Source organism: Acipenser ruthenus, chromosome 5 (assembly GCF_902713425.1).
Source record: "Acipenser ruthenus chromosome 5, fAciRut3.2 maternal haplotype, whole genome shotgun sequence".
Classification (NCBI taxonomy): domain Eukaryota; kingdom Metazoa; phylum Chordata; class Actinopteri; order Acipenseriformes; family Acipenseridae; genus Acipenser; species Acipenser ruthenus.
The window spans coordinates 73705725-73732353 of NC_081193.1; the positions used below are offsets into that span (position 1 = coordinate 73705725).

General features: G+C 37.5%; 1 protein-coding gene across 1 annotated transcript; it reads right to left on the reverse strand.

Moving 5' to 3' along the window:
• LOC117402571 (TNF receptor-associated factor 5-like) lies at positions 1-24862 on the reverse strand. Its single transcript, XM_034003864.2, has 11 exons — positions 24724-24862; positions 20423-20651; positions 19148-19205; positions 15665-15766; positions 8724-8888; positions 6571-6648; positions 5867-5941; positions 4983-5075; positions 4340-4480; positions 2202-2373; positions 1-1701 (listed from the first exon to the last, which is right to left on the reverse strand). The coding sequence occupies exons 2-11, from the start codon at positions 20644-20646 to the stop codon at positions 1121-1123; spliced, it is 1689 nt and encodes a 562-aa protein (XP_033859755.1). The 5' UTR covers positions 20647-20651; positions 24724-24862; the 3' UTR covers positions 1-1120.
• Positions 24863-26629: the final 1767 nt, after the last annotated feature.

Here is a 26629-nt window from a genome sequence, read left to right on the forward strand (position 1 = left end):
TATTATTTACAATAGGAAGAGCAATTTGCTCAATAAAGATACAGATATCCCATAATGTATTGGTCTTTCTTGTATGGCCCAGTTGTTTTTTTGTATTTTGAATGTTTTTTGCTTGTAAAATACTACATGAAAGCAAAAGTGGATATACTTTACGATTAATACTAGTCAACGATATACTCATGCCAAGCAACATTATTATTTAAACCACTCTCTAGACACAGTGTTAAAATAAGTTATCTTAAGCCAAATCAAACACAATAAACACATTTTTAACATTTCAATAATGTATCTATACAGCAACCAACCCTAAAGCAGACTGAAGAAACACAAGAATATGCAATATTCTTCTATGACAGGTATTGGCTTAAATAACATAAATGCTTATCTTAGAAGGCACAACAAAACAGAACATGATACTGTATGTTTATCAATATGGAACCAGAACTACTATTCTTGGTCCATGTCTGTGAAAACTTGGATCTAGGCCAATGTTCTCTGAAGTTCAACTCTCTCTTGCATATGAATGATATGTATTTGTATAGGGCCTGCCAAAGTACAATGACAAGAGCACTTGTCATAAATATTATTATTATTATTATTATTTATTTCTTAGCAGACGCCTTTATCCAGGGCGACTTACAATCGTAAGCAAATACATTTCAAGTATCACAGTACAATAATACAATTAAGAGCAAGATAAATACAATGACTTTGGTTCAAGCAAGTACAAGTGTGACAAAATACAATTCAATAACACAGCAGATAACAGTGTCAGTGATAGTTACATAAATATGCTCTGTAATAGTTACTGTAGGTTATATCTCTAATGTTAGATGCAAGAGTTTCATTTAGCACTCAGAACTTGTAAGTTGATTATGTCAATAAAAGTATTGTGGATTATACAGTATTGCGTAAAACACATTTTATGTCACACATAAAAACGGTATCAGTAAAGTATCAGTAAAAAAATTAACAGATTTGTAAAACAGTTGTGGAAATCATGACAACGCAATTGAATTGATACATGTATTTCTAAAATGGAGCCAAAAAAATTTTTTATGCAGAAATAGCCGGTATTTTAGTTTTTTTGGTCAAGTTTGCAAATAATGATTTGCTACTACTATAGCTCGTCCAGTCCAGTTAAGTCCACCTTAACTTTAACAAACAAAGTTTCGTCTTTTACATAAATTCCGTTTTTTGGAGCCTCCAGCGCAGTATGGGTGACAAAGCAAGGGAAGCCAGAAGCCACGTTCATTTCAGTGACTGGTCTCTTGAAACTGTTGCTGTTCAGGTCAGGTTTGAAGGCATCCACAATATCAGTTTTGGCCCCACTCTGATCTAGAATCATCAGTGTCACTGTCTGCTCGAAAGGCCAAGGCAGGAGCGAGTCGAATTCACCCCTCATCACCACAACATAGAGAGACAGGTGAGTCCCTTTACCAGTGCCATCTCCATTCAGGTACGCCCTCGCGCAGAGTCTGTACCCACTGCGGCTTGTGTAAAACACCTGGCTGAAAATTGAAGGCGCGCGCCCTTCCACAGCTTCCTTCTTCTTCTTCTTATAATCTTCGATCTTCCAGATGAGTTTCCCGTTGTAGGACATGGCTTCCAACTGACGGAATCTTTCCTCGTTTAAACTGAGCTGCTCAACATGAATGTTTAATAGTCCAGAATGGCGATTGTACTGGCCTTCCAAGGAAGCTGGAACAGAAGAGTTACAGTATTTTAGTTCTGTACATAACAAGACTGTCAAGTGTTACAGCGTGATTTAAAATGGAAGGGAAAAGGAAATAAACGTTCTATCAAAGACGATGGTAAGGACATTTTCAAAGCTGTTCACTCCAAATTGTCATTATTGCAGTTTACTGTAAGGAAAATGACCAATTCTAGAATAATCTAAAAAACAAGACTACTTACCAGTGGTGTTTTATTGAAATCAGTTGCTAGTTACAATACAAGACAATAATAATAACTAGGGGTTTTAATCGCCTAAAATAAAATATAATGAAGTAAGCACTAAATACAAAATAGACTGCACTTTCAGACATTTAACATGGAAGAATAACTGTTATCTGTTCTGATTTGAAAAGTTCAGATAACTATAAACCAGACAACCTTTGCTTTAGCAATGTTTTTTATTTTTATTTATTTCACTGATTGCTGGGTAGGTTTAGGGAAGAAGAAGAAATACTTAGACTTACCCAAATGATCTTTCAGTGATTCAACAACTGAGACTTGCTGCTTTAGACTGCCCACAGAATGTTTCAGCAGCCCCAGCTCTGACCGGCTTGGATCCTGATTGAATACCCTGGTTAAATGCTGCAGCTGTATCTGGACACTGGATACTCTGTCCTTCTGATCTTCAAGTGATTTCTGTCAGTTGCACATGATAAGCATATTAAAAACAAAACAAAACAAAAAAAAAAACGTAAATACATTGAAAAAAAGTCTCTACTTGAGTCAAACTGAAAATAAATTCTGGAGAATCTGACTACTGTATTTACAGCAAAATCATGCTGACATTGTGTGAGAATTTTGTTGCGATACTAGAGGTGGGAGAATGATTTTAAAAGCTTGGTTAGTTTTAATTTATTATCTGGTTTTGCAGACCCTAATTAGCATTAAACCTGGACAATCTCACAGGTAACAGTAGGTAGTTCAAGATTAGTTAAAACAGGGCGTGGGCTCCCGAGTGGCGCATGCAGTAAAGGCGCTCCACGTGAGTGCAGGATGCGCTCTATAGCCTGCAAGTCGCGAGTTCGAATCCAGGCTATTCCTTTGCCGATCGAGGACGGGAGCTTCCAAGGGGCGGCGCACAATTGGCCGAGCGTCGCCCGGGGGGAGGGAGGGTTAGGTCAGTCAGGGTGTCCTCGGCTCACCGCGCACCAGCGACCCCTGTAGTCTGGCCGGGCGCCTGCGGGCTTGCCTGTAAGCTGCCCGAGAGCTGCGTTGTCCTCCGACGCTGTAGCTCTTGGGTGGCTGCATTGTGAGTCTGCAGTGTGAAAAAAAAGCGGTCGGCTTGACGGCACGCGCTTCGGAGGACAGCGTGTGTTCATCTTCGCCCTCCCGAGTCAGCGCAGGGGTGGTAGCGGTGAGCCGACCGTAATAAAATAATTGGCCATTCCAAATTGGGAGAAAATAATAAAAAAAATAATTGGCAACGACTAAATTAAAAAAAAAAACTGGGCGTAAAGGGAAAATATAATATAGTGTAAAAGATATTTGTATTCATTGTACACATTTTATGGAGGTAGCAATATTTTCTGAGAAAAATTTGGAATAAAAGTTAATGTTCTGTGTCATTTACACCACTTTTGCTCATTGTAGAAAAAACATCAATTTATCTTATAAATCTAAGTTGTTTATTTCTTCATTTGTAACATAAACAGGTGTTTTTCTATTATTTCACTTTGATCTGTGAATTTCTTCCATTGTGATTATATCAAAGTCTTGCTTATCTTTTCTCACCACTAACATCTTTGAACATCATCACTTCATTACTTTGAAAGTCTGCATTTTCCAGATTTATATTTTGCACAGGATGCACACCTGCGCTCTGCTTTCACCAGAGGACCCTCCAATGTTATTTTAGCATCCAAATCATTTTGGTAATGTTGATGCCTTCAGTATAAAGTAGGATTATACGTACACCAGTCTTTAAATTGAAGCCCAATAAAATGTTCATTACTAAAGTATACTGTAAATCAAGGATTAGGTCTGCATAAAGAGTTAAAGTCACGCTTTATTTTAATTTCCTAAACATTACTACAGTAACAATTTGAAACGATTTCAAGCATATGATCGACTGGGTATTGATCATCCATAGGGCTCTGATGTTTGATTGATCATCCATAGGGCACTGGTGTTAGCAGTTTTAGCTGGCCTATTATATGTTATTTACTAACAGTTAATAGAAAATAAATAATGTACATTAACATGTTTATTAGCTGTTTGTTAACTGTTAATAAACACAAAAAATGTCCCCTTAAAATAAAGCGTGACCAGAGTTAATTGCTTATCTACAAGTAAGATTGTCAGTATGATTACTACAGAATTACGAGGTACAGTGTGCCATGTTTTAAGAACAGAGAAACAATCAATCTCGAGCATGCTTAAGAAAACTTGAATTATATAACTTTGTTGTTCGGTTTTCGTCTTTTTAAAGACTATATTAACTGGTTTTAAAAAATCCCCCCAGAAGTGTTGACCACATTGTTTGAATTGAATTACAATATACTGTTTACATGACCATTTAAAATAATGCATTCCCCTAGGTGGGGCACATTTGCTGTGCTGCAGTAGCTCTACTGTTGCATTTTAAACAAAACAAGAGCCTTACCTGAACATTACAGAGCATGTTGTCAGTTTTAGTGACCTGCTGCATTAAAGGTTTGATTTCATTCTCCAGTTTGTTAACAACTATTGTTAATTCTTGGACTTCCTGGTGTTTTAAATGTAATGTCACCTGTAGATCAGCGATCTGAGTGGAACAAAAGGCAAGTGCGTGATAGGTATGGACTCATAAAAATTAAACCATAAGTAGAATCTTGGACCTTAAAGACAACTAAGACATCTCTGTACAATTTATTTCTATTAGTGTAGGTGGCTATGTAAATTCCCCCACAATAAGGTACCACTACTGTGCCTCTCCTGAGCATAGAACCATAGCGTTGTATGTTGATGTTGTAAACTGAGAAATATGTTGAGACCATCTCATGTCTCCAACATACTGGTATTTTTTTATTTAATCCACAGTATCAACTAACTCTCTATACATTGTCAAAATGAGTCATTATTTTGGTTTGCAGTGACCATAATTAGTAAAAATGATCACCCCTGCTACCATTTCTCAATTTCTGCTCTTTACCATGTTGCAGTGTTTATCTGTCCACATCTCAGTTTAGATACACATAATTGTACAATATTATAAACTGACAAGGGAAATTACATTTTGACTAACCTTGCAGTATTGTACAGCTTACCTGTTTTTCCAATTTTGAGTTACTTTCTAAAACAAGGAGCAGGTGGTCCTTCAAAGCCATGTCCTCGTGAGCCCGAACTTTAACTCGTTTATCCTACTTAAATACAAAGAAAACCTTTTACACTGTAGACTTTGAAAAACAAAAAGCATAGTGAGCTAATATTCCCAGATCATGAAGAAAGTGAAGGTTTACAAGATTGTGTTTACCTCTCTGTTAAGTTAACGCTTTTCTTAGAAGTGTGTTGCCTTCAGCAATGGAAGATGAAGACTTCCAATCATTGAAAAAGTAGGACTGAACTGATCTTCATGACTCTGAACAGACACAGGTCTAAATAACACGTATTATCAGATATACTGAAGGACTGTTTTGTATAACATGTAAAAAGACTAACTGACTAATTGACCTCTGTGTTGTGATTCATATTGTGAATCAGAATTCACTGTCAGAAATCTCTTCTTAAAAATTATGGAAATACTTTTCGCTAAGTAAACACCTGGCTTGATAGCTAATGGGGGTACGCCATAGTAAAAGCATAGCAAAGTGTAATAAAGCATAGTGAAAACAAAGCATTGGTAAGCATGGTAAAGACCAGCAAAGTATAGTAATGCATAATTGGAACGATGGAAAACAAGGACAAACTATTGTAATTGCATAGTATAACCATGGCAAAAGCATCATAAAACTGAAAATATAGTGTGCAAAAATACTGTAGTAAACTTTTATATAGGACCTCCCTTCAATGAAAAGGTACATTTCCCACTGAGCATTATACGAAGTTATCTTGTTAAATCACATTAATAGTCCTTCAAAAAGAGGAGTAGCTAATACTGTACCTTTCAGACCTACGTGTGAAATACATAAAAAGGGCATTAATATGTACTAACCCTGACTGAGCATCCATACTTATTGTACATGCATTCTATTGGAACTTCTAGGCATTCATGGAAGTGTTCTTTGAGCTACAGAGGAAAAACGAAAACAGTATGTTTAGCTCAAACAAAGTCTGCCATGGCATTGCCAAATTATTCAGGGACTCAGCTCCCCAATAACTCTGAGAGACTTATTTTGTTTTGTGCCCGATAGGCTGACTGCAACAAAACCAGCCCCCACCCCCATTAACAGCACACACTCTTTTTGTTTACAGCTTCAGAAAAGAGGCATCAGTGTTTTCAATCAAATACAAATTGCCAGCTGTCCTGCCACAGTTCAAATAATAATTGAATTAAAACATAAAGTTGCAGAATTTGAAAACACAATTTTAAATGTCAAACTATTTGTTTAGGATTTGCCTGTTTATGGACAAACACAAATAAAAGAACAACTTTAGTGTGGTGACTGCAGCTTTGTAAAATCACAGATCCAGCACCTCAAAGCATATAGGTCATGTAGAAACCAAAAGCGTTTGAGATATTAGCAGTGGAGGTGGATTGAAGTACATAGAGTATAAGGAAAATGAGAAAGTGTTTTAGACTTGGTCTCTTGGTATAACACCTTAACAAATCTGTCCCTAAGTGAGCAGTCTAAATGTGGAATGTTGGACTGAAGTAAAAAATGTATGAAATATGATACATAATGTACACTCTCTTACCTCATGTCTTTTCATAATCTGGGTGCATACATTGGGACAGGGTACTGGATATTCTGGGCACTGAGTTTCTTCATGGTCCTACAAATACACAATGCATGATATAAGTAGGTCATGATTCTCATTATAATATAATAGTGACATACAGTCAGCACTTGGATATCCGTTACCCAGATACATTTTACCGCACATGTATTAAGAATAACATCAATCCCCATTATATATATGTAGGGCTTCTGATTTTCGGTTTTAACCGATAAAACACCCCCGATACAAAAAAGATTTAATCAGTGGATAGTCAATAAACACTGGAAAACACCGGAAAAACTGTGGAAATGGTTAATCTATTTATGTTGACTTTACCCTTTTCCCATTAAAAAAAAATAAAACCTACTACAAAAATAATAATAAATACATTTCCCGGTGCTGCTCGGCAATGTCCCGCCTTCCTGACTTGTATCTATCACTGATTCGTTCTGAATACTTTAAACCCGCCCCAACTACCGAGTGACAGCACATTCCTACATTTCTATTGGAGACTTCGCTTGGGAGACTTAAAACGAGATTACAATCAGGATGGAGGCTTGTTCGCGGGATTTAAAGCTGTAGTACAGTTAAGATACAGAGGATTTAAAACAGAATTGTGGCTAAATCTACAAAAATGCCTACACACAAAAACCCCAGAAGAATGTGCCCGTGACCATAGGGATTTCGTTGTGGAAGACAGCAAAGGAAAGATGGTACAGCATAAGTGTGCAAGTACTGGCGAGTTACTATACATATTTTGTCACAAAAAAAAAAAATAGCTAAAAACAAGCATCGAAAAATACAATTAATAAAACCCGAAAAACAGAAGCCCTATATATATGTAACAAATTAATGCACTTATCCGTCACACACGATTTCCGACTCCGTTTCCAGTTTTGTGATACAAAGCCCATCTCTTCAATGTTACAATTTATCTGAATATCCGTCTCGGCCCACGTTTTCTTTTTTAAATTCTCTCTAATGCCAAATCAGTCTGTCTTATATTGTGCAGTTACACAGCGCTTCCTCCACTTTCACCGGACGAAAGTGCAGCCAAAACAAAGCGAACAAGACAAGCTAGGGTAATGTAACAGTTAATCATTAAACAGTCTGATACTTTTTTTTAAATCTGTGATCTTTTGTTGCTTTTGTGCATTTTCATTTGCAAGTGAACTGTGACATTAAGGCCTTATCGAGCACTATATTCTGCAATTTTGAATGCTGACTTGGGGTACTGTTTTAATTCTGAAACAGGTAACGTTTAGATTTCATTTTGCTGTTAGGTCGTTAATGGGAAATTTTACATACCGTTACAATACATACTGATTTAAAAGTATGTACTGTATTACAGTTAACGTGTTGTCTCTTTAGTTTTAGCAAGTGATATTTTCAGAATCACATCGTTCTGAATTAAAATACTACTTCTGTTGAAAATATAGTACTGTACCAACAAAACAAACTACAGTACCTCTAAATGGAAGCCTAAAACAGTCCTTTCAGATATGTATTTTTGATATTGTATCTTTTTTGTGTTCCCTGAAAAACGGACAAGGGTTGGAACGGGCCAAAATGAAATAATCAGATATGTGTCACACGCGTTTAACCGTCACTGAAGTCAAAATTTTATAGGGTCGGATATGTGAGTGCTGACTGTAATATTGATGTAGATAAATTCAATGAAAAGGCTTTAAATTTAAAAGTTCTAAAGTACTGCACATGTTTTATTTTATAGACCTAGGTTTCTATATATTACTTACCTATTAACAAATAAATGTTACTAAGTTAGTTTAGTTATTTAAACAAAAAAGTGGCTACTAAAGTAAAGTGTGACCAAGCTTTCTTTTTATTCTACACAGTGTCTTCAAAAAGCATAAAGGTTGTTTTGCTTGGATTAGTAGTAATGACGACATCTTTGAACTATTTCTAATTATGTGTATTATCCAAAAAGCTAATTACTGGCCCATGCAAAACTGTATGTACATGAGTGAGGATGGGTGAACAGACTGAGATTACTCCGTAATGAAATAACCTGAACGTAGTTGTTATCACCCCTGACTTACGGTGGACAAAGGTATTCTGAAATATAGATATAATAGGGATTTTAAACTTTTACACAACTGCAGCCTTACCTTCAAATGAATTAACATTATATTTGTTTGACAGTGTGGACAAGGTTCCACTCTATATTTACAAATATTCTTCAAGTGCTCCTTCAAATCCTTTCTGAACATCCTGTCAGTGCATCCTGCGTGTGTGCACTGCAGGGATTCATACTGGCACTGTTCAAGATGGTCCTGTAAGTGCCATGGAAACACATTGCAGAGTTAAACACCTGAATCAATTACTTTAACGCTACAGCATGATATAGTACAAGACAGATGACCACCAGGGTCCATGAACACAAATTAACTTCATACTTCACCGATGAAATAAAACACAGCTTCTTAAAACATATAGACAAAAACAGGAAATTGAACAACAAATATATCCCACTTCATCAGTGGGATTGAGACAGCAGCGTGGTTGTAGGGGGGAGTTTCTTTTGGATGCACGTAAGTAGTTATACGCAGTATTAGATATCACCATGTTCATTTTTAACCAATGAGAATGCAGCATTTGGTTTTGACAGGCCCAAATTTGTAGTTTTTAAGCAATTCCGGAAGTCCCACCCTCCCGTCCTGTCATGTGTTTGTAGTTTTAATGCAAATATGGAAACCATGTTCCGTGTTTGTAGTTTTTTTAATGCACTTAAGGAAACCATGTTCCGTGTTTGTAGTTTGTCACAGTAAAATGGTATTTTTTTAATTTAAATGCATTTTTAAGAGTAAAATGGGTAAACAGGGGTATACATTGTTTTGTTATATGTGTTATTTCAGAAAATAATAAGCTTTTTACAAAAATAAAATAAGCTTGAAAACGGGTATACAGTTTTGTTTTGTTATATTCTTTATTTCGGAAAAATAACATGAGCAGTAAAATGGGAAAAACAAAAAGGTATAAAGTGTTTAAAAATAAAAGGAACAGTAAATGGGAAAACGGGGGTACAAAGTGTTTTGCTTCATATTCTTTATTTCTGAAAAATAAAATGAGCAGTAAAATGGGTGAAAACAAAAAGGGTACAAACTGCTGAAAAAATAAACAAGCTTGAAAATGTGAAAAAAACTAAAATGTATAGTGTTGAAAAATAAAATTAGTAAAAAGGGAAAACAAAAATGTATAAAGTGTTGAAAAAAATAAACCAAGTTGAAAATGGTAAAAAAAAAAAAAACTAAAATGTATAAAGACTTGAAAAATAAAGCAAGCTTGGAAACGAAGACCGTAAAATGTTAAAAACAAGTACATTAAACAGAGAACCGTGTCTGTAAAAAAAAAAAAAAGACAAAGCGTTTTAAAATTAACAAGGATCAGACGCAGTATGTACAGAGCTGAACAGACCTATACAGAAGTAAACCGACACAGGCTGGTCTTAAACAGAGAAGCGTGTCTGTTGAAAAAGACAAAATGTTTAAAATAAGGAACAACCTATTTAAGAAATGTAAATACTTCTAAACCCAACACATAAATAAATCCATAAATACACAGATAAACAAATAAAATGCGAGAACCTGCATACATTGTAAACATTTTAAAAACCTTATTGCATTATTTATTTTACACAGCTTGAGACCCAAGCATATGTAAAGGCAACACACAGCGCTTCTGAAATGTTGCAGTAAATGGTAAAAACAAGGTTGCAATGCAGTTACATAGAATGAAAAACAATTTAAAAGGGAGAAATGTGAATTGTTAACACGTGTAGAGGCTGCATTTCTAAAGCTATACTGCCCCGATACAGAAGCGAGTGTGGCTGGCAGTTCCCCTTGTGTGCTAAGAGCGCTGTGGAAGTGTCACTTCCCCTTCCTCTCACGGCCATGTGTGTAGTTTTAAAATAACTGTTTTATTTTAAGACGCTGTACAAGAGTTTGCTGTAATTCCTTTAGGTAGAATGAGAACAGTTTCAAAGAGGGGAATGGTAAACAATTTATAAATTAATTCAAAAAAGTATTGGCTTTGTGGGTGTTTGTGTTAAATACATTTAAAAAAAAGTCATTTATCGTATCGATAGCCCCTCTCAATAATGACATAGAAAACCTTCTCTTTACACAGTATGTCACTAACCATTTAAAAAGTATTTTCCATACATAGGATTGTTATGCATTTAAAGAAAACTGCATGAAAAACTCTTCTGGATAGCCTGTTAAAAAGTGCTCAGAATAGCGGGTTGTCTGCATAAAGACAAGTGTCAAATTAGTTAACAGAGTTGGTTAACCGACCAGTACGCTTACACGATAGGGGGAGCATTTTTTAAGAGAAACAGAACGGTGGTTGCTGACATTGAGTTGCAATGGCAAAATGAACTAGAGATGTGCCGGTATTCAAACTTCAGCGATGGTTTTAGATTACATTATAGCGTGTATAGCTGCGTTGTCTAAGGATGCAGGGGCTGGCAAGCAAGACAGCTAAAGAAGTGAACAGCGCATTTCAAAGCCTCCAACCGCTGCATCCTGCGCTGATATCTCGGGGTAGTCCAGCCAGTTTCACAAGAGAACCGCCAATGCAATTGCGATATACGTTTGTTGTGGAGTTATTTAGCACAAGGCACGTAGTGTCATTTATCTGTCACACAGTGTGGGAATTTTGTGGCGAAATCTGTCTACAGAATTTTTTGAGTACATTCACATGACTGTCCTTTCAGAAACACTTGTGTGTCAATGTTCTGCAATGAACTACTGGGCAGTACTGAAGATGTGGCTCTAGTAATTCAGTTTTGCTAACTGAAATTAAAAAACAGTAAACACATGTATTCATCAGAAAACATTGTTTACAAAACATTTTCCAAATATTGACAACAGGTAGGCCTACCTGGGGCACACACTGTAAAACTGTTCACTTTTGTTGCCCCTTACACTTCACAGTTTTGTTCCTGGAAATGAAAGCCAAAGTTTGAAAGCCCTGAAATTAAGAAAAAAAAGTTTGCTCTGTGTGTGTGTGTGGGCAAGTTTATAGTGCTTGCTGGGTCAAAAAAGTCTCCACAAGGGAGGAAAGTCTGACAGCACAAACGCCTGATTGCAAAGTGTTTAAATATGTGCCTAAAGACTGTTTTATTCAGTTGATAATCATTCAGTCTGTACTTTTGAAAACTTTTGTGTTTGTTTACTTCTGAATAAGTTTACAGGCCACTTCAGCATTGCCAAGAGACCCAAACCGTTCTTTCTGCACGGCTGGGTCAACATATGCCTTATTTTATTTGCATAAATTAAAAAATAGAACAACTCTATACTTTAGTTTTATTTACCATTTTACACTAACAATTTGTTTTCTTAGATCAAAATTGACTTGAAACTACAATCTTTAAAACTGTTGCTTTAAAACTACACACACGGCCCTTAACCAAGGTAAAAACTACAAACATGTGACAGGAAGGGGTAGTGGCACTTCCACAATGCCCTCAGCACACTGGGGGAACTGCCAGCCACCCTCGCAATTCTCACTGTTTGTTCAGAAACAGTCAAGCACTGACAGTAAAAATGTTTTTTCTTTAAGTAAGTACATTGTAAAAAGTCTAACATAATGGCAGCCGATAGACATTTTAATGTTTTAAACCCAAGACACTTGGTACGGACATTTCAGAAGCCGACCGTGCTGTTTTAGACATGCTTGTACATCCAGCTGTGTAAAATAAATAATGCAATAATGTTTTTAAAACGTTAACTTAACAATGTATACAGCAGGGGTGGGCAGTCCGGTCCTGGAGGGCCGGTGTCCCTCCTGGCTTTTGTTCCAACTGTGCTCGAAATGACTTAAATTAGACCAATAATTGGTAATAATTGGTCCAATTAAGTAATTTAAGGCAAAGTTGGAACAAAAGCCAGGACGGACACTGGCCCTCCAGGACAGGAATTGCCCACCCCTGGTATACAAGGTCTCACATTTTATTTATGTGTATTTATTTATGTATGTATGTATTTATTTATTTATGTGTTGGGTTAAGAAGTGTTTTAAAGTGTTTAACACATTTGTAGTCTTTTTCAACAGACACGCTTCTCTGTTTAAAACCAACCTGTGTTGCTTTACTTCTGTATGGGTCTATTTAGCTGTGTACATACAGCATCTGATCCTTGTTAATTTTAAAACATGTTGTTTTTTTTTTGCTTGTTTGTTTGTTTTTTTTAACAGACACGGTTCTCTGTTTAATGTACTTGTTTTTAACATGTCATGGTCTTTGTTTTCAAGCTTGCTTTATTTTTCAAGTCTTTATACCTTTTAGTTTTTTTTACCATTTTCAACTTGCTTTATTTTTTCAACAATTTATACATTTGTGTTTTCCCTTTTTACTAATTTTATTTTTCAACACTTTGTACATTTTATTTTTTTCCCCATTTTCAAGCTTGTTTATTTTTTTCAACACTTTATACCTTTTTGTTTTTCCCATTTTTCTGCTCATTTTATTTTTCTGAAATAAAGAATATAACAAAACAAAACTGTATACCCGTTTTCAAATTTATTTTATTTTTGTAAAAAGCTTATTTTATTTTCTGAAATAACACATATAACAAAACAATGTATTCCCCTGTTTACCCATTTTACTCTTAAAAATACATTTAAATTAAAAAAATACAATTTTACTGTGTCAAACTACAAACACAGAACATGGTTTCCATAAGTGCATTAAAACTACAAACACAAGACAGGACAGGAGGGTGGGACTTCCGGAATTGTTTAGAAACTACAATTTTGGGCCTGGAAGGGAGGCGGGACTTCCGGTCGATCCTGATTGGCTAAAAAGGGGCAGGGCACCTGTCAAAACCAAATGCTGCATTCTCAATTGGTTAAAATTAACTAATCTACTCTAATACTGTGTATAACTTCTCATGTACAGCTAAATAAATGGCCCAGAAAAAAAAGTTGTTTCAATGTTTAAAGGTTTGTAGTCAGTAATGAATATGGTGTGGATCAGGGGTTAGAACAAACTTTCATCATATAAACTGTATGTGTTTGTGTGGGCTAATGTCAAGCGCTCATACTGAAATCTTTGACCTTGTTTTGACAGCAAACCATGAAAAACACCTACAAAGTTACAGCTTGTTTCACTTTTCTTTTTTTGTGTGTATGATGCAAATAGAAAATTTAGGTTACGGATGTAAACCTGGTTCCCTTTTAGTTCGAAGACGACCACCAACAATACTTTTGGCAAAAGTATACCAAAGCCGTCACGAGGGAGCGTGAGCGGAGACAGCAGGCGAGGGACGTCTCGAGACTGCAAAACCACAGTTAGCGGTGCGAGCGTGCGACCTCAAGGTCCCTTGTAGTTAAAGAAGGCATAGAGGGATCTACCACATTAATTGGGTAGAACCTTGTGAAAGTATGCAGAGTAGCCCAGCTAGCCGCAGTACATATGTCAGATAATGAGGCTCCTCTAAAGAGGGCCCATGGTGTAGCCACTCCTCTGGTAGAGTGCGCAGCCACCCGCCCAGGTGGAGGTAGGCCGGCATTAGTATATACAGTCAAGACTGTCCAAAATCCAGTGAGACAGCCGCTGCTTCGAGAGGGCTTGACCCAGGGTCCTTACACCATAACAGATGAAGAGCTGGTCTGACTGACGCAGAGCTCTCGTTCTGCTAACACAGCTTCTCAATGCCCGAACCGGGCAGAGGGAGTTTAGTTTCCGGTCCTCCTCCAAAGAAAACGGAGGGGGGTGGAAAGCCTCTATTTTCACTGACTGGTTTAAGTGGAAAGCTGTAACCACATTAGGGAGGAAAGCGGGGTTCGCACGCAACCCTGTTTCCGTCGTCCCAGACGCACATACAGGAGCTGTGCACCGGCAGAGCCTGTAGCTCACTGACCTGCTTAGTGGAGGTGATGGCTAACAAAGCCTGTCTTCATAGAGGTATTTAAACTCTATAGAATGTATAGGCTCAAAAAAATAAGCGTCTGGGGACACAGAGTCAATGGGGACACAGCATGCAGATACGGCTGCCAGGTACACTTTCACCATAGAGGGGGATTTACCTGCTTCCAGCAGTTCTTGCAGGAATTGCTATCGGGCAAGAGATAGGGTCATGACCTCTGGACATACACCAATCTTGAAAATACCTCCATTTACAGTACAACGACCTTGTGGAGGAGGCTGTAGCATTCTGCAGTGTACTAACGACCACGTCTGAGGGCCCTAAGGCGGACAGATGGTTCCGTTCTGGGGCCAGACCCATAGTTGGAGTCAGAGAGTGGAGTCTGAGTGCCAGAGAGTGCCTCTCGTCTGACTGAGGAGATCCAGGCGTAATGGAATTTCCCAAGGCGCTGGTAAAGGGTCAAAAAACAGATTCTCCTTGGCCATCTGGGTGGGCCACTGCTCCTTCCTGCGACTGGGAACAGATCAACCGAGGACTGAGGACAGCGAGCACCGAGTGTACTGGGGACAGGCGCCTAGCCTTAACCGTGTGTAGTCAACAAAACTGTGAAAGATTTTTTTGGGGCCAAGTACACCGAACGATCACGCCAAGACAATCCGTCGGAGCCGACTCAACAGCAGGTACCGGTGGAGGAAATCACACGTCTCTTTCTTTTTTTTTAGTTGCAAATAGCAGGAGAGTGTACACACAAATAGCAGGCGCTGTGGGTTAGAAAGCAGTCTACAATCGCGAAGCGATGCAGGCTGGTGAAAAAGAGGATTTAACGAGGCGCAGTTGCGCAACGTTTATAGCTCAGCCACTTTCCAGCAATATAAAATACTGCAGGGGAACTCCATAAAACTCGAGTGAGAGCTCTTTCATACAGACTCAATCACAGCAACTTACCTTACCACAGTGAGAAGCAAAAGAGGAAGTGAGCTCCGTGGAGTGACTGTTTGTTCCCTCGGAAGGCGGGACCGAGGACGTCACTCCCTGGAGGGACCTATCGGCAGCACTGACATAAAATGCTCAGTGAATACATGACCTGTGGCAGGCATATCCCAAAAGTATTGTTTGGTGGTCATCTTTGAATTGAAAGGGACCTGACAGTATACCTGATGGAACTGGATCTGAAATCTTACCTTTAAACGGCATAAAGTCACCTTTGAACTGCAGTCAGGAGAATTTGTGCAGTAGATTTCTAAGTTTAACACTTCTCTTTTACAACAATTGTCCTGAAAAACCTACAGAAAAAAAAAAATACCATTAGGAGACGTTAATATGAAACGAGATTAAAAGAACATACATATTAGTCCCTCACACAGTAGTTATGATGTTTTAAAGTATTGTAAATACAAAACTGGGTAAATGGCCAGTGAGATGCATAATTACGTTTTTCAATTTTACTAAAACACCAATACAATTTCATCAAGAAGTCTCAGTCAATATGTTGCAATACATACACTGGTTACCCTTCATGAACTAGATATTATTATTATTATTATTATTATTATTATTATTATTATTTATTTCTTAGCAGACGCCCTTATCCAGGGCGACTTACAATCGAGATAATCGAACATGCAAACCTTTATACTTTAACTTGGGTCCTTCAATTAATGTATAAGAGTTACTGCATCCTTAAGTATCATCGGGGACCAATGGTTTGTTGACTTCACACTAATTGTGGTATTCTGGTAAGTCAGTCTACATGATTTTGTATCATGCTACAAAGTGACATCAGCAAAGTGAAGTGTGTAGACAGCATAGGATAAGTAAAGGTAATTTGCTTACATTATGTTTGCTTTATATTTTAATGCACTAAAAATACATCTTCAATGTTGATTTGTTATAGTCCTAAAAGTAATTAATAAGGATATTCCAAGTTCCATATGTAAGAAATAAAATCCTGGGGTAAAAAAACTGGTATGATGACTACTGTATATCAAACTGTTAATACTGTATATTCTTCACAAGGTTGCCACTTTAAAAATACCAAAGGCCTGTAAAAACAACATTTTAATTACACAGCAGAGGGATTCCGCACAGCGAGGCGGGGACATGAAAGCATATACGGGTGCCCACAATAGCGTGGGCAGAGCCAAGTGAGACAAGCTGCTGTGAGAGTGCAAGAGCCGTGGCCCAGAGAATAACACCGTGTAACCGTGTTTTTTTTTTTTTTTTTGTTCCTGGGTAGTAAGTGTTATTTCCTAATTGCTTATGCCTCAAAAGTATAGAAAATGGCTATTATTCCCCACAAACTTTGCTTTTGTGACCAGGACAGTGATATTTTGAAATTTACCTATTTTCCAGAACATTCCAGATAGATTCAGTGCTGAGTAAACTTGGAGTAACTTCTAGAACTTTCTAGAACTGTCCAGTAATATAAATAGTATTATAAATACAGGGGTCTTAAGCCCACCAGTTCAGTTTAGTTCCAGCTGCCTAAGTGGATACATATCTGCATTTTTCTGAGATGGCATCAAGGTCATAGGAGACTTCAAAATGGTGGCATTCCTGATGGGTCTCCAAGGCGGTTTTACCAAGTTTCCCTGCTATCTTTGCCTTTGGGACAGCAGGGACACCAAGGTGCACTACCACAGGCGGGACTGGCCACAGCGGACCGAGTTCTCTGTGGGGAGGAGCAACGTCAAGTGGGAGCCACTGGTGGACCCCTGGAAGGTGCTGATGCCACCACTGCACATCAAATTGGGCCTTATGAAACAATTTGTCAGAGCTCTAGATAAGGAGTCGGCAGCCTTCAAGTACCTTCAAGACTTCTTCCCTAAGCTGTCTGAGGCAAAGGTCAAAGCCGGTGTCTTCGTCGGACCACAGATAAAGAAGATCCTGGAGTGCAATGAATTCCCCAAGATGCTCACTAGTAAGGAGAAAGCGGCTTGGAACAGCTTTGTCGCAGTGGTTCGGGGCTTCCTGGGCAATCACAAGGCTGAAAACTATGTGGAGCTGGTTGAGACTCTGGTGAAGAACTACGGCACAATGGGCTGTAGGATGTCCCTCAAAGTCCATATCCTTGATGCTCATCTTGATAAATTCAAGGAGAACATGGGAGCGTACTCGGAGGAGCAAGGCGAGCGCTTCCACCAGGATATACTGGACTTTGAACGCCGCTACCAAGGACAATATAACGAGAACATGATGGGAGACTACATTTGGGGGCTGATTCGTGAAAGTGATTTACAGTATAATCGTAAATCTTGAAAAACTACTCACTTCTAAATCTTTTGTAGTCATTTTTGTATTACTTTAGTATAAATACATGTTAATTTGGATTCATATGTTGTTTTTTTCTGACTTTATGTGAACGAAAAGACACAAATTCGCCCGTTTTCTCATTGGAAATAGGTCAATTTCAAAATATCACTGTCCTGGTCACAAAAGCAAAGTTTGTGGGGAATAATAGCCATTTTCTATACTTTTGAGGCATAAGCAATTAGGAAATAACACTTACTACCCAGGAACAAAAATTGTGTTACATAGTGTAATCATCCCAATAAACCGTGGATTCCAGTACCTGCAAATTGTGTGTGTCTCCTTCCTTCATTTTGCACGGGACAGTACAATATTAATTTGGCTTGTGATTGTAAATCATTTCAGGAACAAAAATGCCAATATTCGTTACAAGGCGAAATACAAATAACACAGTTTCTTAATTATGGACCCCGATAATCGCAATACAATGGGGTAGCCCTGTACTTATGAATATATATTAAAACCATTAAAAAGATGAATTGAAAGAAACGGCAAAAATACTGTAGAAATTCCACTTGCTTTTTTTATGCCAGTACCATTTCAGATAGCTAGCTGAGTTTGACTGAAGTTGCACAAAGTACCAAGATAACTTATTGTTTTATCTCAAATTTGCTATGTCCATTCCTGGTAGTGTTGATTGTATGTTACCAGCAAAATGTGTACCTTTTCTTTTTTAGTTTATTTTTTTACATCTTTGTTCTTGGTTGAAACTTATTAGCCAATAAATAAAGTAATATTAAATAAACTCCTGCCTGGCAGCTTTTTTTTCTTGTTATGTCTGTTGCTTGGCCCCTTGTGTCAATTGCTTAAGTCAATTTGTTATTTTGGTAGAAAGCCCTTAAAACAAGCTTTAAGCATGTATTAACATTTTCTGTCTAGGTTATCACTTGGAGAAAAATGAAGGTATTCAAAATGAATGGCACCCTTTTCTCCATCTGTGGTTTATGTACCGTGAGCTATTTTATTTTATGTATCTCATCAAAGTAATGTAATTATGTTATATGCTACATAAATAGCAATACAAAGGGAAATGATTAATTGGATATTGTTTGGAAATCTGAAAAGAATTCTCATCAAACACAAGTGAGTGTCACATGGCAGTAGTGTGAGGAAGAGATTAGTTTTAACTTCAACACCAACTAAAGAGGAGACTGTTACTTGTTACAAAAGTGGGTGGAAAATAAGTATTTCATATTCATGTATGTATAGTAGTGGTTTACCAATAAATAACTTGATACCTTATTTTACCTTCTGAGTAAATTAAAATTGAACTATGATTCCAGAGCAGACAGTAATTTAGACCACTGTGCCAGCAACTGCAAGCACCCCATAGAGGAAGAAAAAAAAAGTCTTACCTCATTTGATTTTATCAGCACATTATCAACAGGGCATGTTGGAGCAGAGGTGCATTCCCTAGAAAAATGTTGAAAAAAAAATAAATCTGTTAAACCTGACCTAATATATCTACATCTCTTTGTAGGTCTCACATTTTCCTATATGAAAGACACACACATTATGGTAAATGTGCATTCAGTTGTATATGGTATTATTTTCTAATTACTAAAATCACCTTGCACATATTTCAGTGTTACAGTTCTACTCCCTACTTCAAGTAATACAGTGACATTGAAAACATAGGAAAATGTTACAATTTCTTCTGGTATTTATTTTAGTAGATTGTAGGTTTTCCTGATAACCAACCACTGATTTCCCCATGAGCTACAATGAGCATGTTTGCATTCCTTCACCTTACCTCTTGAAGTAGGATATGTACACAAGCACAAAAAATAAATTACACATTTACCATAATCCTTACATCACTTCTTTCACAGTGTACAGGAACATATGAGGCATATGAAGTGATGGTAATACATATTAAAGATTTACTGGAATTATTTAATTAGCTGTGTGTGCTTTAAATTAAAAAGTAAAGTTACAAAACTCACAAGACAACAAACATAATACAAGCCCTGAAATGAATATTATTCTTAGTTCTGAAACAAACAGTTTTATTCATTTCAGAAAATAAGTGGTACAAGATTAATATCCAACACTTGAGTCAGTCGGTTATTTAAAGGATACCCAAGGTTTAAAAACACTGTCCCCTTTCTCATCAGCATAACAGCTTGCAAGTCCCTTATCATTCCCCTGTAGATCATTTAGGTTTCCAGACTTTATTTTCACTTTCACTATGGCGAAGTCCCTTTAGCCTGCCATCACAACGTGCAACAAGTATGAGGACCCCACCAGAAATATTTAACTTCCTTTGGCGGCACAAGTGGTTTCAGCTGGGATCCTAATACCTGTTGCACAGGAAGTGAATCTACATTGTTGTGGCATGACAAACCGGATTCAAAATGAAAATTATGTGTTTAAAAGGTAAACGATTGACAGAAAATACGATTAATAAAAACTAATGAGGTAAAAAAAAAAAAAAAGTTAGGTTATTAACCCTTTAAAACAAAAAAATGTATGTGATTGAGGTTATGGGCAGCAGTGAGGATTTACTTGGTTATTAAGGGGTATAGTGAGATTATGGACCTGCAATCTGGACCACTAACATCACTGGTACAGTATGTAGCTGCCTGTAAAGGGATCTTTAAACATTCTTAAACATGTCTGCAACTTACAAAAAAACTGTAATGCACTGGTAGCAAAATATGTGTCCACAACTTGTCTGGTGAGGATTGAGGACGACTTGGCGACAACTGGGACATATGTACTGTTCATCTAGCTTCTCCACAAACTGGAAATTCATTCTGACCAAAAAGTCAAATTCAGTGGAAATAGCTGCACTGGAGTTCTGTCGTGAAATTCCACCCATATTTGAACTGGAGCAATCGTTCAATGCCATCGTCCCTGTGGAAAATAAAAATTAAAAAAACACACAATTGATTAAGGTATGCATTAGTAGAGAAAAACATGTTCAAAGAATCATATCCCCAGCAATAGGGATGTACAGGAGGCACCCGTCCATACAAAGTTAAAGGAATGTAGAACTTTATAGAGTTTTATATGTAACTGAGAGAACTGCTTATCCAGTAAACTAAAACATTGTTATTCTTGGATATTCTTTATCACAAATTCTTGAGAGTATCAGAATCTGGGGATATAAGTAGGTGCCAGTCTGTCTGTTCACATACATTATTTAATCAGTACTATAATTAAGATGCAAGTCTTCCTTTCAACAGGGCCCTGGCATGCTGACATTCATTAATAAATACATTCCATACATTTCAAACATTCACTCATTTATAATACATCTTAAGCAAGTTAGATCAAACCAGACCCACTGCTTTCAATTGTCTGTAAGAGATCGGTTTACATTTTTATATTTTTCTAGAGAACCACTCAACCAAATCTGACAAAAAAAAAAAAAAAAAAAAAGGTCTTGATCACTCTCGTTTTGTACTAGTTACTTACACACCTGTTTAGTAAAAAAAAAAAAAAAGTAACGTTGCAGTCTTGGTTGATTACTTGTTTGACATCATCAAATATACTGTGTTTAAACACTGAAACGCCCCGTCTGAATTAAACATTGCATGAAAGCTTGTATTTTACTGCCAGCAAACCATATCCTGCAGAGAGGCAAGAACGGCCTTTAGAAATCCCCTGTTCATAACGAAACTAATTAAGCATGTTCAAAAGGCCAAAAAAGGATCCGTTATTATTTTCTCTAGCTTAATTTATGTACGTCAACAAATTTTCTTCACTTTTTTAAAATGTGAGTTCTTCTTTCTTCAGCAAGCAAATGCAAGTTTATCCAAAGATACGAATGGCATGTGAGATTAAATAAGCATCATTCAGAATACACTTTACCGTGCCACTGGTGGCTGTTATTTTAAATGCAATGCTTTCGTTTGCAAATGTCAGACATCCAGGGCTCTGTTTTAAAGCAAGTGTAAACTAATATAAATAATTAAAGCACGAAACTATTTTTTTTGCAGGAAAGGGCAGTTAAATTATTGCTGCGACTAAGTAGTTTCTTGGTTGTTTTATACCGTTAAAATGATTGTATTCCTCTCTTAAATGTTGCCTTTTTCTTTGGACTTGCTTTCAAATAAGGCACTGAGGGGTAGGGGGTACTGTATGGGGCAGTTTGCATTTTCGTTGCAGCAGAGGGTGCACGAAGGATAACGTCTCTACATACAGGGCACAGGAATCAAAACAACATTCTTTTAGAGGTGTCGAATTTAAAACAACACAATAAAATCGCACACACATACATTCATAGTGTTCAATGTGTTTTAAATGTATAAATAGTGCTTCTGTTTTTCGGTTTTCATTAATTGTATTTTTCGGTGCTTTTTTTTTTCTTTTAAGCTATTTTCGAGTTTTATGTAAATATGTTTTTTTTTTCGGGGCTTTCGTTTTTATATACTGTATGACATTTGTGTTTTCGGTTACTTTACAAAATGCTTGAGCGTTTTGGTTTTTTTTTTCTGTAAAAATATGTATAGTAGTAACTCGACAGTACTTGCACACTTATGCTGTACCTTCTTTCCTCAACGAAATCCCTATGGTCACGGGCACATTCTTCTGGGGTTTTTGTGTGTAGGCATTTTTCTACATTTTGCCACAATCCTGTTTTAAATCTTCCGTATCTTAACTGTAATACAGTTTTAAATCCCGCTAACAAGCCTCCATTCCTGATTGTAAACCTCATTTTAAATCTCGCAAGCGCAGTCTCCAATAGAAATGTAGGAATGTGCTGTCATTTAGTAGTGGGGGCGGGTTTAAAGTATTCAGAACGAATCAATTGCCCAGCAGCATTGGGAAATTTATTTAATTATTATTTTTGTAGTCGGTTTTATTTTTCAATGGGAAAAGGGTCAAATCAACCTTAATTGATGAACCATTTCCACAGTTTTCCGGTGTTTATTGGCTATCCACCGATTTATTTATTTTTTGAATCGAGGGTGTTTTATCGGTTAAAACCGAAAATCAGAAGCCCTATGTATAAATCATTGCGCTGAAATAACACTAATGTGTTTTGGGTAGGCTACACATTACATTATGAAAAAGTATATAAATCTGTACAGTACGCCAATACAGTGTACACAGTAGTAAAATCAAAAAATCAAATGAACACCCAGCGCACTTTCTTTTTACTTTATCCTGTAGGATACCGGTATGGTAACACAAAATAAATCATGCTGCTGCATTGCACACATTGGTTTATAATGCGAATAAAAGATTATTTAAAATTGAAACTAAATGATTTTAGCGTTTTTTTTAATTATTATTATTATTATTATTATTATTATTATTATTATTATTATTATTATTATTATTAACTTGGCAGCCTAGACAATTAACACAAAATATATCATGGTGTCGCATTGACAAGTTAGGATATTTACAGGACAGTCAAACATGTTTAAAACGTGCTTCAAAAGTTCTTAACAAATTGATTCAATTGTAAGTGTCGCAATTGCCTGCAGCTTTCGTACATCTCATTATAATATTTGAGAACCCTTATTTCCACTATCCCCGCCCCCTTTTTCCGAATTTAAGCAGGAACGATCATAATTACGTATTCCTCTACGCTTGAACCGCAAACAGAAACTGCTGCCTTCCTTAAAAAGTCGCAAATAACATTGCGCTTGTTTGGGGCAACACTTTAGTACATCTACCCCTTAATTTCAAACCCTCTGTACAACTGCCTCAGAATGTGTTTAAATTGAATATGTAAGTCTTTTTTTGCAATATATTTTGGTAGAGTACATTGCAAAATATCTGCTTATGGTGTGTAGTAGTGTTAGATTTTGGATGACCTCAAAATAGCTATGCATTCTGGACAATTTTATCTGCCTAGTCCACTTAAGACCACTCAAAATACTGCATTGTAATAAAATGCATTTTAACTTGCACAACAGCATCCAATCCAAATTTAATTTTGTGAATCATCAATGTTCAGTTTGCTTTTTTGAGCACTCATATGTGCTTTATTTTCAAAGATATACTAGCTATTCAAATGGAACTCAATTTTGGACTAATTGAACATTCATGATCAGCAAAACTTTAGGCTATTTGTCAATGTTGTTGTATTGTAAACTATATTTGAATACTGGATTGAAATGTCCAATCTATGGAAACAGATGGGATCTACAGTCGTAGTATTTTTTTTTTAAAATAAATAACGGCTAGTAATGACTAATACAATCTGTTTCACACCTGTTCAAGCGCCCACATTTTGATCCACCATCGCACTAATCCAGACGCACAGGATAACACATTTTACGATCCTTGCTCGAGATATCGACTAAAATCTACAGCAAAACCCGACGCCAACTCATCATTTTGTCTGGATTGAGTTAACGCTGGCAGTAGTCACGCTTAATGTGTGTCAGAGACTATCCTACATTAAGTAGATCATAGCCTACTAATTATTTATTTATGTAAATGTATTTATTATTTATGTCTGCTAAATAAACAAATAAAAAAATATGTCCTATTGCTAAAATCTGACACATCGTCTTTTCCCCCCCAGCACCAGTTTAAATCAATCGCATTAACACCAACAGTAATAATTGTTAACACGAACTTCAACAGCATAATGTAACTTTAATATATTTTATTTAATATGTACAGTACTATTTGGTACCGCTGCTATGCTACAAGGGGAACCCCATAGCTGTGCAAGAACATCAAATGGCTTTCTCTCACTAAGGTCCAAACGCTTTTAAAAATACACATATTCCGCGTTTTAAAAATCAGTTGCAACTGTTCGAAAACGTAACCTGTTCTTCGTTTTTCACTAGCCATTATATTTGAATGAATAATATGTTATAAATAAAGACTTGTAACTGCAACTAAAATCGACAATGCAATATGTTGGTAATCTGTTTTACTTTCGGTTTTCATAGAAAGATACATACTCTAGGAAAAACTTTTAAAGGGCGGCTTTTAGGTCTATAGAGGCACATACCTTTTATTCCGCTTCACGCTCAATACACCACTGGACAGCCTCCAAGAATTCGACCTGGAGTATGTTTTTATGATATAGAACACACGGGTTGTTCAGCCAAGACGCGGGGCGCCTTTTTTAACTGTCACAGTGACAAGGGTGTTCGCTTGACATATTGCGGTGAGTAAAAAGGGAGGAAGTATAAGCAAGTATTAGTATGGCACAGTGTCAGGGCCGTAACCAGAGCTGACATTCTAGTACCGAGGTAAAACTTAGGTTTCAAACTATAGCTGCCAGTATATATATATATATATATATATATATATATATATATATATATATATATATATATATATATATATATATATAAAATACGTGGATAAAGGCTATATTTGCACCTGAGCCATTCTTAAAAAAAAAAAGGCATAATACCACAGTAAAGGAAAATATACTTGAACTTTGACCCATTCGACTCCTCGAGACCATCACTTTCAATGCAAACACAAAATGTCTCGTTTTCAATCACTCGACAGCACCCACAGTACAGAAATGTTCATTAATGATCAACAAAATGAGAATACGTTAAAAAAAAAAAAAAAGATAATAAAGCTGGTACATTCGTATCTCAGAGAAACTGGAGAAACAGATAACGACATAGAACGTCTGTACAGCACTGAAACACTATGTTCAAAAAAACGTTAGGTTACTTACAGTAACCTTGGTTCCCTGAATGAGAAGACGACCACCAAAGAACATTATGTATGGGATATGCCTGCCCATTGGGTAGGTATCGCTGAGCTCTCTATACCAGAGCTGGGGATAGGCCCCTTCCTGGAATGATGCACTTTGTCCCACCCACCGAGCGATTAAAACTGTCATCCTGAGGAAGCCATTTCTCTTTTTCATCAAACCAGAGGGCGACCGATGTGACCTCGCGGTTGAGCCGTCGCGAGAGAGAAGGAACGTCAGCATATGAGGGATGCATCAGAATAACCCAAGGGATAGCAGTGTGAGCTTAGACCCGTGTTTCTAATGAAGGCAGGGCAGGATCTACCACATTAAGGTGGCAGAACCTGGAGAAAGTATGTGGCGTAGCCCAGCTAGCCACATTACAAATATCAGACACCGAGGCACCTCTGAAGAGGGCCCAAGATGTAGCCAACCCTCTAGCGGCTACCCTGCCAAGTGGGGGCAAGCCAGCACCATTATATACAGTCGAGACTGTATCCACAATCCAATGTGACAGACGCTGCTTAGAGAGGGGCTGTCTTAGGGTCCGTGTCCCGTGACAGATGAACAGCTGGTCAGACTGATGCAGAGCTCTTGTCCTAGGCACGTAGCATCTCAATGCCCGCACTGGGCAGAGGAAATTCAATCTCTCATCCTCCGTTGAAGCAAACGGGGGTGGATGGAAGGACTCCAGTTCCACAGACTGATTAATGTGGAAGGATGTGATCACCTTGGGGAGGAAAGCAGGGTTGGTGCGCAGAGACACCCTGCTGCCATCCTCCCAAATACGCATGCAGGAGCTGTGCACAGCTCACTGACCCGCTTAGCGGAGGTGATAGCAACGAGGAAGGCTGTCTTCATAGACAGGTACTTCAACTCTATGGAGTGTATGGGCTCAAAACTGGGCCTTAGTGAGAGCCTCCAGTACAATATTAAGGCTCCATTTGGGGCGAACAGTCCTCCTGGGAGGGCGTAATCGCTGAGTACCTTTAAGAAATCGGGTCTGGTGTCAGGCAAGTCTGGACTTGCAGGCAGATGAGTCGCTAGCTGAGGTCGGGCTGACCGTTAGCTGGAAAAGCTGGTGGTCAAGCTCACTGGCCTCTGCGGGATCGCCCTGGGGGTTTTGCTGATTCTCCCGGTTTGCCCACCGCAGGGACCAGGCCCTTCTGTAAGCAGCGGCCGGTAGCATGCTGAACGC